Raw genomic sequence first — 16,039 nt, 5'->3', positions numbered from 1 at the left:
CGCTAAGGGGGACCGCTCGGGTTTTTTTCTGGATTCAGTTTGGTTGGTCTCCATCTTCTAAGTGGTTGGTTGACAAAGGTGGATGCACTCCATGAGTGAGACAGGTAGACTAACCAAGGTAGTCGTACCCCCCATTGGTAGAATCTACGCTTTGCATTCAGAAGACACCGCATAACTTTTTTGGGAGCTTGTTGCTCTCTGAGCTGGGTGGTTTTCTTGCAGACGTTTCATGACCCAACTAGGTAACATCATCAGTGCTAGAAGGGTGTGGGGTTTGGGGGAGAGGAGGAGGAGGAGGATGACGACGACGACGACGATGACGACCGTGGGGTCCCTGGTGCTCTCTGAGCTGGGTGGTTTTCTTGCAGACGTTTCATGACCCAACTAGATAACATCATCAGTGCTAGATGGGTGTGGGGTTTGGGAGGAGGAGGAGGAGGAGGACGATGATGACCGTGGGGTCTCTGGTGCTCTCTGAGCTGGGTGGTTTTCTTGCAGACATTTCATGACCGAACTAGGTAACATCATCAGTGCTAGAAGGGAGGGAATTTGCTGGAAGGAAGAGGAGGACCGTGGGGGTCCTTGGTGCTCTCTGAGCTGGGTGGTTTTCTTGCAGACGTTTCATTACCCAATTAGGTAACATTATCAGTGCTAGAAGTGGTTTAGGTTTCTCTCTCTGTTTTTATACAGGCAACCCCCCTCCTTTCTAGCACTGATGATGTTACCTAGTTGGGTCATGAGAGGTCTGCAAGAAAAGCACCCAGTTCAGAGAGCACCAAGGACCCCCATAATTCAACCCTGAACTACGAAATGTTCTCTTCTGTGGGTATACATACCCTGGTCTCCAAAGAGCCGTCTATCATAACCCTGGTTGGAAATTGAGTCGCCTAAAGTTACCTAAAGGAGGTCAGTTGGCCACAGGGTGGGAAGGACAAGTACAGATAGTCCTCAACTTACGACAGTTGAGCCCCAAATTACGGTTGCTCAGCGAGGCAGTTGTGAAGGGAATTTTGCCCCATTTTACCACTTTCCTCGCCCCCGTCGTTCAGTAAACCACTGCCCTTGTTAAATTAGTAACGTGGTTGTTAAGTCAACTTTGCTTTTCCAGAATGCTGGCTGGGGGATTCTGGGAGTTGAAGTCCACAGATCTTCACGATTGAAAATCATAGCATTGGGGGAAGAAAAATCAACTATAAAACAGTTCCTCTTTGTTGTGACTTCCTAGGTCACAGCTGACTTCATCCATGCATTAAGTTAATTAAAAAAAAAAAAAGACAAAACAGTAAGCCAGAATCTGCCGTACAGCCACGGATGGGGGAAGCCAAGTTAATAACTTATTGAAGTAATTATTTCTACTTTATTTCAAGTACTAGATGTCCTGGAACTGTCAGCTCTAAGTTAGCCCAAAATAATTGTCCCCAAAAATATTCCACTCGTACTAGAACAGGAACTGGAGACAAATCCATGGACATTGTACTTTGCCAAGTGATTTGGCACAAGGATTCCTAACTATCTCACATAATAAAAAATAAATGCGGAATAACAGAATAACAGAATTGGAAGGGACCTTGGAGGTCTTGTAGTCCAACCCCTTGCTCAAACAGGGGACCCTCTACCATTCTGGACAAAATCCATGATTCAGAATTCAATGACTTATAATAAATTGCGTATCTGTTTTCGGGCCCGGCACAAGACCCCCAAATCAGGGGCCGAACTTGGCTACTTGACTGTCTAACAGGCTACTTGACTGTCTGTCTAACCTTGAGAAAAGGGACAATAACATTGACACAAAGACTTCATTATAACTTGGTCAAATTTTGTGAAGCACTTTAAGAAAACCCCTTCTGCAATCTTCTAAATCAGGGGTTTTTTTCCCCCAATTTTGGCAACTTTAAGACGGGTGGACTTCAATTCCCAGAATTCCTCAGCCAGAATCCCCCACTGTTCCAAATGCACCTTTCCCCTCCATGCTGCTTTGTGCAGCTTTAGAATTTTCAAATAAAAGAGAGAGCCAAAGAGATCAAAATATAATCCCTCCAATTTTCCCTGCAGCCCTTATTCCAATTTCCCTAGGACCAGCATCTGGGGCCATGAAGTGCCAGGCTTCATTCTCATAGAAAGACGAAAGAAAGAAAAAAAAATATATTTCATTGCACTTAAACACAGCTTGGTGGACAGTTTTTTCCTTAAATTGGGTATTTCCTAAATCAACCATCTGTCTCAACATTTAGGTCATCAAACGGCAGGAAACAGGAGGTGATTATAATTGCTCAAGTGAAGACTTAAATCAAATGAGCGTGTTTGGGTTTGGTAAATCCACTGCTCGCGCAGTGATTTTAACTTTTTGAGCCCAAGAGACATGGTGTCACCTTTGAATGGGATGCTGGAGACCTCAATAGTTAAGAGGTACACAAGCAAACGAAATTGCAGTGTCCTGTAGTGGCACAAACACATATTTGTCTTGTTTGAGAACTGCATTTGAGAAATACAGTGTTAACTTGAATTGTATTCCAGGATTGGCTTGTCTTCAGCTGAGAGAACGTGCAATCATTTAAGACTTTTAAGAAATCTGTCCTTAAGGTCTTCACATTATATGGTTTTGAATACCATGATGTCATAGATGTATTATTTATCATTGGAAAAGAACATCTTTCACACTCCTTTTTTAAAAAAAAAATTCTGGGGAAAAAAACCAGAAAAAAAACCTCCTTTTCCCCCCAATTTTTCCATTTTTTTTTTTTCAGGCCTCCCATCTCTAATAAACTTGGCAACTTTAAAACTTGTGGGCTTCAACACCCAGAATTCCTCAGCCAGCCATGAATTCTGGGAGTGGAAGTCCACCAGTCTTCGATATTGGAATTGTGGGTGGTTGAAGTCCACCAGTCTTAAAAGTTGCCAAATTTGTGGCTGCATTGGTGAAGTCCTAATGCAAAGAACGCTTAAATTCACATGTACGCTGCCAAGTCCTCTAGATCAGGGCTGTCAAACTGCCGGCCCGTGGGCCGGTTTCATCATACCGGAGCCGCGCCCACCCCATTGCCGTCAACGGCAAAAAAGCTCCGATACGTTGCGCGACATCATGTGACGTCGCAAATTTGACATGTCTGCTCTAGATGCTGCAATTTCCACTGGTGAAGAGGCGAGCTTTTTTGTTGTTGTTGTTGTTTCCCCACGTTCAAAAAACTTGCCTCTTTGACACTGGGAATTTCTCCACCCTTCTGGGGGATAAAAAAGGGAAAACAGTCCAAGTGGAGATTTTATTTTCAGCTACAGGCGAAGAATGCAGACGTGAGAAGCTGGAGAGAGGCGATATTGTATTAAAGAAGAAACGGACACTCGATCCTCAGAAATAGAATGCGGAATTCGTCCTCTGCATTTCTGTCGGGCGAATGTTTTATAACCTTTCTATTTTATTGTTTACAACTGTGTACATAGGTGTACATTTCATTGAGCGGACCTTTGGATATTCGACGCCCAATTCTTCGGCCCCTTCCTCCTTAAAAAAAAACTGCAAGTGTATTTATTCGCTGAGGAAAACCGATGGGTCGATTTCCTGTTGACTTTCCCACACAAAAATGTACATTATATACTGTTTCTTTGTACCAAATACATGCACAATTCTTCGTTCGGTGCATTGTTTTCTGACACGGTGTCGGTTTCTCCTTTGTGGATGGCTCTGGGCTTCTCCCACTTGACGCGCAAAACAGAAATGTGTAGTTTACCTCTTTGGGGGGGAAAAATATCATGAAAGCCAACATATACAACACGGGGGGTCCTCGGCTTAACGACCGCCGTGGAGCCCGAAATTTCTGTGGCTAAGCAACACGGCGGTTAAGTGAGTTTTGCCCCATGTTACGACTTTTCTTGACACAATTTGTTAAGCGAATCACGTCAGCTGTGAAGTTAGGGAGACGGTTCATCCATAAATGAACATACTCTGATTTTTCAGTGATAGATGTGAACACCAGAGGGCAGCAGTTACCCATTTTTGAATAAACAAATTCTGTGTGAAAAGGAAGTGAATTAGACAGTCTTAAAATATAACCGATTTATTATACTGCAAGAAGACTAAACATTCTTGAATATTCCTCAAATGCTGCAGAGGTTTGTCTATTCTATTCTATTCTATTCTATTCTATTCTATTCTATTCTATTCTATTCTATTCTATTCTATTCTATTGTTTTGCCATTCTATTCTATTCTATTCTATTCTGTTCTATATAATCTAAAATTCACAAGATCTACATAACAAGATGGACCATCCAATATTGCCCATAGAGCTACATGCAGTCCTTTCAGAGATGAAAAAGAAGCAAAAAGAAGCATGAAAATTATTAATGGGATGAAGCACTTACCCTAATGAGGTATCTCAGCTGTTTTAAAAAAAATATTTATAATTCAGATTTAGCAAGCTTGTCCCGCTTGGCATGGACTTTGGGCAGCGTTTAATTAAACTCAATGCAATAACTAAAATCAGCAAGATATCCTGACATAGAACGAGACATAACAGGCAAAACAATGTATCATGGCCAAATCTTGAAGACCAGTTTGGTCTAGCAGTGAATACATCAGGCTAGAAACACAGAGACGGTGAGTTCTAGTCCTGCCTTAGACAGGAAAGACAGCTGGATGACTTTGGGCCAATCACCAGGAGACGGTGAGTTCTAGTCCCGCCTTAGGCACGGAAGCCAGCTGGGTGACTTTGGGCCAATCACCAGGAGACGGTGAGTTCTAGTCCCGCCTTAGGCACGAAAGACAGCTGGGTGACTTTGGGCCAATGACCAGGAGACGGTGAGTTCTAGTCCCACCTTAGGCACGAAAGACAGCTGGATGACTTTGGGCCCATCACCAGGAGACGGTGAGTTCTAGTCCTGCCTTAGGCACGAAAGACAGCTGGGTGACTTTGGGCCCATCACCAGGAGACGGTGAGTTCTAGTCCCATCTTAGGCACGAAAGCCAGCTGGGTGACTTTGGGCCCATCACCAGGAATCTGGGAGTTCTAGTCCCACTCTCCAGGTGGTGCCTCATCCAAACCAATCCAAACCACTCTCCAGGTGGTGCCTCATCCAAACCAATCCCACTCTCCAGGTGGTGCCTCATCCAAACCAATCCTCATCCTGATGCTGCTTAGCTTCCGAGATATTTTCATATAAAGGGTTTGATGCTATCACCCAGCACGATTGCTGTACGACTGCTCTAGTTTCCATGTCCTCTGAGTGACGAGATGAAAATACGAAAGCATTTCTTCCATCCTGGATTGATTTCAAACGGCAGCCCTTCCTCCCACGACTTCCAAACAGGTCTAATTTTAAACGATCCGGCTGTAAACAATGGCTAAATTTAGGGCAGCAGGAGAAATCCATACCCCATCATGAAGGGTAGATTGTCCCTTAGTGAACCGACGCATCAGATAACGTTACCTCTGGGAGACAAAAACTAGAGTAGGTGAAGCAGGTTGGTGCCCAAATTAAGAGGTGCAAGGAGAATTCTATTTTTTTTTTCTTTCTCCAAATGTTTTGAGACTAGCAATTATATTGTGTGGCCACCAGTGTCAGGACTCAAAGCAGAAACTGTAGAGCAGTGTTTCTCAACCTTGACAATTTTAAGGCATGTGGACTTCAACTCCCAGAATTCCACAGCCAGCAATGCTGGCTGTGGAATTCTGGGAGTTGAAGTCCACATGCCTTAAAATTGTCAAGGTTGAGAAACACTGCTGTAGAGTAATGCAGTGTCTACAAATCATAGCACTCCCACGTAGATGACCCAAAGCATGGATCCGGTATATACATAGACCAGGGGTGGGGAACTATGGCCCTTTTATGATTTATGGACTTCAATTCCCAGAATTCCTCAGCCAGCATGGGGAAATTGTGGCCCTTTTATGACTTGTGTGGACTTCAACTCCCAGAATTCCTGAGCCATCATGCGGAACTAATGCCCCCTTATGACTTGTGGACTTCAACTCCCAGAATTCCTGAGCCATCATGCGGAACTAATGCCCCCTTATGACTTGTGGACTTCAACTCCCAGAATTCCTGAGCCAGCATGGGAAACTAAGGCACCTTTAGGACTGGTGGACTTCAACTCCCAGAATTCCTAAGCCAGCCATGCTGAGGGGAAAGGGAGAGGTTTCCAAGCTGAGCCATGCTGGCTGAGGAATTCTGGGAGTTGAAGTCCACCAGTCATAAAGCGGCCTAGGCCTAGGCCAGGGGTGGGCAACCTTGGCTCTTTTATGACTCGTGGACTTCAACTCCCAGAATTCCTGAGCCAGCCCTGCTGAGGGGAAAGGGAGAGGTTTCCAAGCTGAGCCATGCTGGCTCAGGAATTCTGGGAGTTGAAGTCCACAAGTCATAAGAGGGTCTTAGCTCCCCAGCTCTGACCTTTTGTCATGATTAAAAAAAAAAAAAGAACTAAGGAAGACACATGACAAAACCAACAACGTCTTCAAAGGGATAAAATTCACAAAGGAGGAAGAAAACAACACCACACCACCCTTCCTGGATATCCTCCTCAGCCGAGGAAATGACGGAAAATTAGAAACGCAAGTCTATTGAAAAACAACCCTGACTAATCAGGTGCTCCACTATCAAAACTAACAAACCTGTGTAGTTTCTAGCAATTTCTAGTCCCACACCTCAGCCATGACAGCCAGCTGGGTAACTTAGGGCCGATCACCAGGAGACGGTGAGTTCTAATCCTGCTTTAGGTAAGAGCGTTTGGGCCAATCACCAGGAGTGGGTGAGTTCTAGTCCTGTCTTAGGCAGGAAAGTTGGATGGGTGACTTTGGGCCAATCACCAGGAGACGGTGAATCCTAGTGCTGCTTTAGGCAAGAATGTTTCGGCCAATCACCAAGAGGTGGTGAGTTCTAGTTCTGCTTTAGGCAAGAACGTTTGGGCCAATCACCAGGAGTGGGTGAGTTCTAGTCCTGTCTTAGGCAGGAAAGTTGGATGGGTGACTTTGGGCCAATCACCAGGAGATGGTGAGTTCTAGTCCTGCTTTAGGCAAGAACGTTTGGGCCAATCACCAGGTGACAGTGAGGAGGAGAAGAAGAAGGTGGGATGAGGAAGGAGGAAGAGGAAATAGAAAAAGGAGGAGGAGGAAAATGGAAGGGAGGAAGAGAAAGAGGAGAAGAAGAAGGTGGGATGGGGAAGGAGGAAGAGGAAATAGAAAAAGGAGGAGGAGGAAAATGGAAGGGAGGAAGAGAAAGAGGAGAAGAAGAAGGTGGGATGGGGAAGGAGGAAGAGGAAATAGAAATAGGAGGAGGAGAAAATGTCCCGATGCTTCTGACAATGAACGCTGCCCACACACCAGAAAAGGGTAACCATTGCAACATTTATTGAACTATAGAAGGCACTTACAATACTGGGAGAGAAAGAAAGAAAGAAAGAAAGAAAGAAAGAAAGAAAGAAAGAAAGAAAGAAAGAAAGAAAGAAAGAAAGAAAGAAAGAAAGAAAGAAAGAAAGAAAGAAAGGGAGAAGAATCTCTCCAGAAATAAAGTCAGAAAAAGCTCGGACACGAGGAATTCAACGTTTGCCCAGGCAGAAGGGGGCACGCCCTTTCCTGTTAACGATACAAGGAAGGAGAAAAGGAACTTTACAGTCCACCAACTAGGGATTAAAATAGCGAAGACTATTTATTTTTAATATAAAAAAGATAAAAATGTTTCTAGGATCAGCGTGTTGTTGTTTTTTTAAAAAAGAAAAGAAAAGAAAGAAAAAAGAAAAAGTTTTGGTTTAAGATGCAGAACAGTAAAAAGGAATTCAGAGTGAAAAAGGTCTTCTGCCAGTCCCCCGACCGTCTCAATTCTTGCAGGAGAGAAGATCTTGGTACATTTCGGTCAGATGGGTCGCCTCTCTCTGGCCTGACAGCAAAGCACCATGGGTAGTGGAGTAGTACTTCCTGTGCGTCGCCTCGCCCGAAAACATCACCTGCATAGGCTGGAGATCCAGGTAAGGGAGCCAGCCGGAGGACAAGGAAGAAAGAGGGAAGGACGTTAAGAAACGTTTCACAAATTAACAGCACTACGGATCGAATTACGACGATTGTTTCAGTGACCATTCAAAGGTACTGAAAAAAGGGGACTTAGGACCCTTTTTCATACTCAAGACCGTTGCAGCCTCCCCGTGGCCGCGGGATCCAAATTCAGAGGCTTGGCGACTGGCACTTACGACGGTCGCAATATCCTGGAGTCACACGATCCCCTTTTGCGACCTTCGGACAAAGCCACTTAATCATTTTACTAACTTAACAACTGCAGGGCTTAACAACGGTGGCAAGGAAAGGTCATAAAATGGGGCAGGACTCACTTAACAAGTGTCTCACTCAGCCGTAGAGATTTTGGGGTCCGTTGTGGTCATAAACCGAGGACTACCTGCCTCCTATCACATTACTTCACATCACAAAACAATTCTATCACATGGCTTTTTCAGGAACCAAGAGACACCAGGAATAACTTCAGAAAATATTTATGTTCTAGATTCCTCCGTAGTCAAAAGATATGTCAGAAGATCTAGTCTGGTTTACTGGTGAAGGCAACAAGGTGGAAACCAGGAGGCTGTGAGTTCTAGTGCTGCCTTAGGCATAAAAGCTGGCTGGGTGGACTGGCTGGGCCAATCACCAGGAGATGGTGAGTTCTAGTCCCGCCTTAGGCATGAAAGCCAGCCGAGTGACTTTGGGCCAATCACCAGGAGACGGTGAGTTCTAGTCCTGTCTTCGGCATAAAACCCGGCTGGGTGACTTTGGGCTATTCACTTTCTTGCAGCCCAAACTACCTCCCAGGGTTGTTGTTGTTGTGAGGAAAATAGGGGGAGGAAGCAGTATTACCATAGGTATGTTTGCTGCCTTGAATTATGTGTAAAGTAATAAACGCAGGATATAAATAAATAGATATATAAAAGTTATGATATTCTATATAGTTTCTGATATATTCAACTATATTGTTGTTGTTTTTAATATTTTTATGTTTATACTTTTATGTTTATGCTTTTCTTGCAGACATTTCATTACCCAACTAGCTAATAGGATCAGTGCTAGAAGAGTAAGGTTTGCTGAGAGGAGGAGGAGGAGGAGGAGGAGGAGGAGGAGGAGGAGGACTGTGGGGTCCTCGGTGCTCTCTGAGCTTGGCACTTTTCCTGCGGACGTTTCATGTCCCAATTAGCTAACGTCATCAGTGCTAGCAGGGCTAATACCTACCACTGTTTTGGAACTCTCTGTGTAAGGCAAGGGTTTCGCAAGTTTCTCCACATCTGCTCCGCTCGACCCTACCTGCGTGTAGGAGTAAGAGCCGCGGATATAGGGGTTGCTGCCCCAAGAGGATCGAAGGATCCGCCGAGGTTTCGGAATGTCTGGATTCCCTAAAGTGAAAAAAAAAAGGAGATTGTGGTCGGGTGACCCTAATTTAAACGCTTGGCAAACGACTCGCATTTATGACGGTCGCGGTGTCCCAGAGTCCCATAACCCCCCTTTTGCGCCCTTCTGACCAGCAAAGCCAATGGAGAAGCCAGATTCACTTAACAACCATTTTACTGACTTAACAACTGCAGCGATTCATTTAACAACCGTGGCAGGAAAGGTTGTAAAGTGGGGCAAAACAAATGCCTCACTTAACAGCAGAAATTTTGGGCGCAAGTGCGGCCGTTAACCCGAGGACTATCTGTATTGATTAAAAAGAGATTATTCTAGGAAGTATGACATTTTGGTTGCGGAGAGCCGGTTGAACAGACAGGAGTTTAAAAAAAAATCAAGGGGAGTTTGGGGCCCACCGTTAAATAAATATTATTAAAAAGTTTGCATCCAGCTCGTTCTGATGACGGTTGCAGAGTTACCTGACCATTTATTTACGGTCAGGCCCAGGTCGAAGAATGAAAACAAAAAACCACAAGCTGAAACCAGTCAAAATAATTCTCCTTAAAACTGGTTTGTCTGCTTTGGGAAAAGTTGCTGGCAGCATCTTCAAATTAAAAAACAAACAGACGGATCAGCAGAAAATACACCTCAGCAACACGACTGAGGTATAACATATGATTCACCCATATTTCTATTCTGCAAAGTCACGTATCGTCTGTAATTTTGGTAAATAACTTGAAAGTTTCACGTGGTTTGAACAGCCCCAAACCACGTTAAGAAATGACCAGGGGAGGAAATGAGAGTGGGACAAACGATCAAGGAGTACATTTTTTATTTCTTTTGAAATTTGTAGACCAGGGGTGGGCAACCTTGGCTCTTTTATGACTGGTGGACTTCAACTCCCAGAATTCCTGAGCCAGCCATGCTGAGGGGAAAGGGAGAGGTTTCCAAGCTGAGCCATGCTGGCTCAGGAATTCTGGGAGTTGAAGTCCACGAGTCTTAAAGTTGCCAAGGTTGAGGACCCCTGATATAGGGCAGGGGTGGGGAACCTTGGCCCTTTTATGACTCGTGGACTTCAACTCCCAGAATTCCTGAGCCAGCATGGCTCAGCTTGGAAACCTCTTCCTTTCCCCTCAGCGTGACTGGCTCAGGAATTCTGGGAGTTGAAGTCCACCAGTCATAAAAGAGCCAAGGTTGCCTACCTCTGGCCTAGGCCGCTTTATGACTGGTGGACTTCAACTCCCAGAATTCCTGAGCCAGCTTGGCTCAGCTTGGAAACCTCTCCCTTTCCCCTCAGTGTGGCTGGCTCAGGAATTCTGGGAGTTGAAGTCTACGAGTCATAAAAGAGCCAAGGTTGCCTACCCCTGTGCTAGACCAAACTTTCGTCAAAAATCTAGTTGTTGACTAGACTACAAAGTCCAAGCAACACAACGGAAGGCGACAGGGGTCACCAATCCCTTCCATAGTGATTCCAAGAAACGATCCTTGATTTTTCCATCTAGTTACGAGGATTTGAGCTTAATTCGAAGGAAGTGTCCCCTTCAGTTTTTCTTTTCTAATAAAGTCCAGCATGAGATGTAGGCCAAGGGTCCTCAAACTTGGCCACTTTAAGACTTGTGGACTTCAACTCCCAGCGTGGCTGGCTGGGGAATTCTGGGAGTTGAAGTCCACAAGTCATAAAGTGGCCAGGTTTGAGGACCCCTGATGTAGGCCAATGTAGGTAGAAGTACGTCCCATTCCTTGACCAAGGAAGATGTAGGTGGAAGCATCTACATCTACCTTGGTCCATCAATGGGACGTGGCTCTTCCCACAATGAGGAAGTTCCTCATGGGACTCCTTGGAAGTATCTACATCTGCCTTGGTCCCATCATAAATGGGACATGGCTCCTCCCACAATGAGGAAGTTTCTCATGGGACTCCTTGGAAGCATCTACATCTGCCTTGGTCCCACCATAAATGGGATGCAGCTCCTCCCACAATGAGGAAGTTCCTCATGGGACTCCTTGGAAGCACCTACATCTGCCTTGGTCTCACCATAAATGGGATGTGGCTCCTCCCACAATGAGGAAGTTCCTCATGGGACACCTTGGAAGCACCTACATCTGCCTTGGTCCCACCATAAATGGGATGTGGCTCCTCCCACAATGAGGAAGTTCCTCATGGGACTCCTTGGAAGCACCTACATCTGCCTTGGTCCCACCATAAATGGGTTCTGACTCCTTCCACAATGACGCAATTCTACATGAGTCTCCTTGGAAGCATCTACATCTCCCTTGGCCCATCAATGGGATGTGACTCTTCCCACAATTAAGCTCTGCAGGGGCCTCCTTGGAAGCATCTACATCTGCCTTGGTCCCACCATAAATGGGTTCTGACTCCTCCCACAATGAGGAAGTTCCTCATGGGACTCCTTGAAAGCACCTACATCTGCCTTGCTCCCATCATAAATGGACGTGGCTCCTCCCACAATGACGCAATTCTCCATGAGTCTCCTTGGAACTACCTACCTAAGCCTTGGCCCCATGACTAATCATGGCTCCGCACCATGATTAAGTTCAGGGACAGCCACAACAGGGACCTGCAGGACCCATCCCTGCATCGCTCTCCACCCCACCACCTGGTCCTTCCCACCTTCTCCACCCCAATGGGAAGAAGCGCAGACCTGTAAACTTGCGAAGCATCTCAGTGCAGATCTCCGCGACGGTTTCGTCATCGTACTTCTCCATGATGAGGGCCTCCTCGCCACAGATCCAGCCACTCAGGACGTGGCCGTAACGCTCTGGCGGGTAGAGGACATCAAAGCTGCAGATCTTCTTATACCAGAGCTCCTCTGGATACGTGAGGCTCTCGGCTTCTGCCTCGTCTTCCCAGACGAACTGAAAGCTGTTGCATTCCGGACTCCAGAAGGGCGCCTCAAATTCCAGGAAGATCTTATCGGTGGTGCTAATGCCCAGCTTCTGGATGGCCAACACTTTCTCGTCGGGCAACGGCGGGAAGAACATGTCTTCGTGGCGCTTTTTCAGGACCCCCAAAGACACCGTCACGATGACGTGGTCGGCCAAGATGAACTCGCAGTCTTCGCACTCCAGCAGGACGCTGTACCCTGCGTTGTCTTCCAGACGGTCTTCATTGTGGTCGGCCACTTGCTCGATCTCCTTGCTGATGGACTGGTTCCAGTGGATACACTTGACCGGCTTGTTCAGTTGGATGACCGACTCTGGGATAGACCGGGACAGGATCTCCACAATTTTCATAAAGCCGCAAGGGATGATGTGGTGGGCTCCAGGGATCTCGGTCCACTCCCCAAATTCACTGAGAGAGACTTCATCCATGCTGTGAGAACTACTCTCACAACTTTCCACCTGCTCCAGAAGAATCAGAAGACAAGATTTCCGTTAGGACGTTCTTCTCCTGATGGGAGAACACGGATGGAAGCCGTTCCTTCCCAACCTGCCAATCGTCCGGTATATATTAGGCCAATGTTAACCCTACGAGTTCAACTTCCAAATGTTGAGGCCAGTTCCCAGAATTCTCAGCTGTAGGTCTGCTAGCTGGGGAATTCTGGGAGTTGAAGTCCACACATCTGGCAGCTGTGAAGGTTAGAGAACGTTAGAGGACACTCTTATCTTTCACGTACGTTACGTCCTGTTGATGTACTTAGTGGTTTACCCTGACCACAGACCCTCCTCAGTCTGATATCTCGAGTTTCCAGCTGGTTTTCATCTCAACAGATCTAGAAGGGACCAGATTGAAGAAGATCGAAATTTTGCCATCTCAAGCTAATTCTATTCATTCTCCACCAGCATCATATATATATTTTTGGTGGTGATGGCTTCAGGTCAATTTTGACTCTTGGTGACTGCCTGGACAAGTCTTGCATTTTCTTGGAAGCATATTTGGAAGTGATTTGCCCTGGTCTTCTTCTTGTAGGGTTGAGGTAGGGTCCAAGGCCACCCAGCTGGCTTCATGGTGGAAACAAGACCAGACCTCACCATCTCCCAACTTCTGATCCCATGCCTTTATTCACTATTCCAGACTACCTCTTAACAACCTAATACAGTTGACCATCTGCCCAGGGGTTGGCATCAGACACAATGCCTCTATGAGATGTTATGGCCCACATTTCTAACCTGAAGCATGAGGAATGTATGGCGGGCCACCAAGTTATGAGCTCCACATCATATATACTACAGCATTCACTAATGTGAGAACTTAAGTTTGGACTGCAAACTGCACACCTCTCAAGACAACTGCTGTCAATCATAAAATATGGGGGAATTCTGGGAGTTGTAGTCTCATCGGTTTCAGGGAATGTCTAGTTTAGTGAAAAGAAGGACTAGGGGGTGACGTGATAGCAGTGTTCCAAAATTTAAGGGGCTTCCACAAAGAAGAAGGAGTCAAGCTATTCTCCAAAGCACCTGAAGGCAGGACAAGAAGCAACAGATGGAAATTAATCAAGGAGAGAAGCAACCTAGAAATAAGGAGAGCAATTAACCAGTGGAACAGCTTGCCTCCAGAAGTTGTGGGTGCTCCATAACTGGAGATTTTCAAGAAGAGATTGGACGAAAATCTGTCTGAAACAGTATAGGGCAGGGGTCTTCAAACTTGGCCCTTTTATGACTTGTGGACTTCAACTCCCAGAATTCCTCAGCCAGGCATGCCTGGCTGAGGAATTCTGGGAGTTGAAGTCCACAAGTCATAAAAGGGCCAAGTTTGAAGACCCCTGGTATCGGGTCTCCTGCTTGAGCAGGGGGTTGGACTAGAAGACCTCCAAGGTCCCTTCCAACTCTGTCATTCCGTTATCAGCCTGGTGCCTCAACCGCGAAACCCCATTGGCTCCCATCCCTTCCTTACTTTCAGGTATTGTTGGATCATGGCAAGCTTCAGCTTTTTGACCGTCTCCGACTCGTCTGGATCGGCCTTGATGCGTTTGCGCACGACATCTCGCGTGAAGATCCCCACGCTATTTTGGCTGTCGGCATTGACTGGTTTACCATTCTGGAAAAACTCCTGAGTCAGGTTATAGACCTGTTTCGAGACGGAGAGAAAGTGCGTAAGAACAGAGAGCTTCAAGAACCCAAGCAGCTCTCACCACTTGCCACCTGCTCCAGAAGAATCCAGAAGACAAGGTTTCTGTTAGGACATTCTTCTCCTGATGGGAGAACACGGATGGAAGCCATTCCTTCCCAACCTGACAATCGTCCGGTATATATTAGGCCAATGTTGACCCTACAAGTTCAACTTCCAAATGTTGAGGCCAGTTCCCAGAATTCTCAGCTGTGGGTGGGGAATTCTGGGAGTTGAAGTCCACATATCTGGAAGCTGTGAAGGTTAGAGAACATTAGAGTACACTCTTAACTCTCACATACCTTACGTCCTGTTGATTTATTTAGTGCAGGGGTCTTCAAACGTGGCCCTTTTATGACTTGTGGACTTCAACTCCCAGAATTCCTCAGCCAATTCTGGGAGTTGAAGTCCACTCCTCTTAAAGTTCTATATCAGGAGTCTTCAAACTTGGCCCTTTTATAACTTGTGGACTTCAACTCCCATATTTCCTCCTCCAGGCATGCCGGCTGAGGAATTCTGGGAGTTGAAGTCCACTCCTCTTAAAGTTCTATATCAGGGGTCTTCAAACTTGACCCTTTTATGACTTGTGGACCTCAACTCCCATATTTCCTCAGCCAGGCACGCTGGTCTAGTCTAACGAAGAGTTAAGATTGAGGACATCAAAGTCCGAACGTATCTGCCACTCTCGGAGTCCCCACATTCTGGTTGCATATGTTATTTTTTGTTATTTTTCTCCTTGCATACTTAATGTCACTTAAAGTCCACAGAGATTCTCCATCATCCAGGACATGGTTGTCCCAAAGGTGCTTTTTTCATGAGGCAACTGGACTTTCTTGTTTTTCCTTTGAAGACGTTTCGCTTCTCATCCCAGAAGCTTCTTCAGCTCTGACTGGATGGCGGGGAATGGAAGGATTTATACTCCTTGCAGACAGCCGGTCATTTGCATTTTTTTAGAGAGTCGTTGAGGCCACCTGGAGGTTTACCTGTATAAATCCTTCCCTTCCCCACCATCCAGTCAGAGCTGAAGAAGCTTCTGGGCTGAGAAGCGAAACGTCTTCAAAGAAAAACAAGAAAGTCCAGTTGCCCCCTGAAGAAAAAAAAAAACAAGCACCTTTGGGATTGTCACTGAAAGTTTGGGGTGCTGAGTTTGGACCCATCTTATGCTATTTCTCGCCACGGTTCTTAAGTGAATCCCTGCAGCTGTAAAGTGGGTAACAGAATTGTGAAGTGAATCTGTCTTCCCTGTTTATTTTGCTGGTGATCGCGTGACCCTGAGGCACGACAGCCCTCATAAACGCCTGTCATTCGCTAAGTTCGATCACGTGACTGTGGGAACGCCGCCACAGTTGTGTGAAAAATGGCCTTAAGTCGCTTTTTTTTCAGGGCCGTTGTGACTTCGAACGGACACTAAATGAACTAAATGAACCTGACAGAAAAATTAACCAGTGGAACAATCTGCCTCCAGAAGTGGTGGATGCTCCAACACTGGAAGTTTTTAAGAAGAAACTGGTATTGTCCGAAATGGTATAGGGTTTCCTGCCTGAGCAGGGGGTTGGTCTAGATGACCTCCAAGGTCCCTTCCAACTTCTTTATTATTATTATTATTATTATTATTATTATTATTA

General features: G+C 45.8%; 1 protein-coding gene across 1 annotated transcript in view; it reads right to left on the bottom strand.

The window, feature by feature from the left end:
- Positions 1-7,468: 7,468 nt before the first annotated feature.
- The window catches only part of SMOX (spermine oxidase), a 19,574-nt gene continuing 11,003 nt past the window's right edge, over positions 7,469-16,039 (bottom strand). The window contains exons 3-6 of the mRNA XM_015827613.1: positions 14,202-14,375; positions 12,010-12,709; positions 9,194-9,354; positions 7,469-7,938 (exon numbers count right to left, since the gene is read on the bottom strand). Coding sequence (XP_015683099.1) covers positions 7,801-7,938; positions 9,194-9,354; positions 12,010-12,709; positions 14,202-14,375 — 1,173 coding nt within the window. The 3' untranslated portion in view covers positions 7,469-7,800. The remainder of the gene's footprint in view (positions 7,939-9,193; positions 9,355-12,009; positions 12,710-14,201; positions 14,376-16,039) is intronic.

The sequence above is a fragment of the Protobothrops mucrosquamatus genome, unplaced genomic scaffold, assembly GCF_001527695.2.
Source record: "Protobothrops mucrosquamatus isolate PMUCROS unplaced genomic scaffold, P.Mucros_1.0 scaffold3813, whole genome shotgun sequence".
Lineage (NCBI taxonomy): Eukaryota > Metazoa > Chordata > Lepidosauria > Squamata > Viperidae > Protobothrops > Protobothrops mucrosquamatus.
This window is presented reverse-complemented; position numbering and strand designations above follow the sequence as displayed.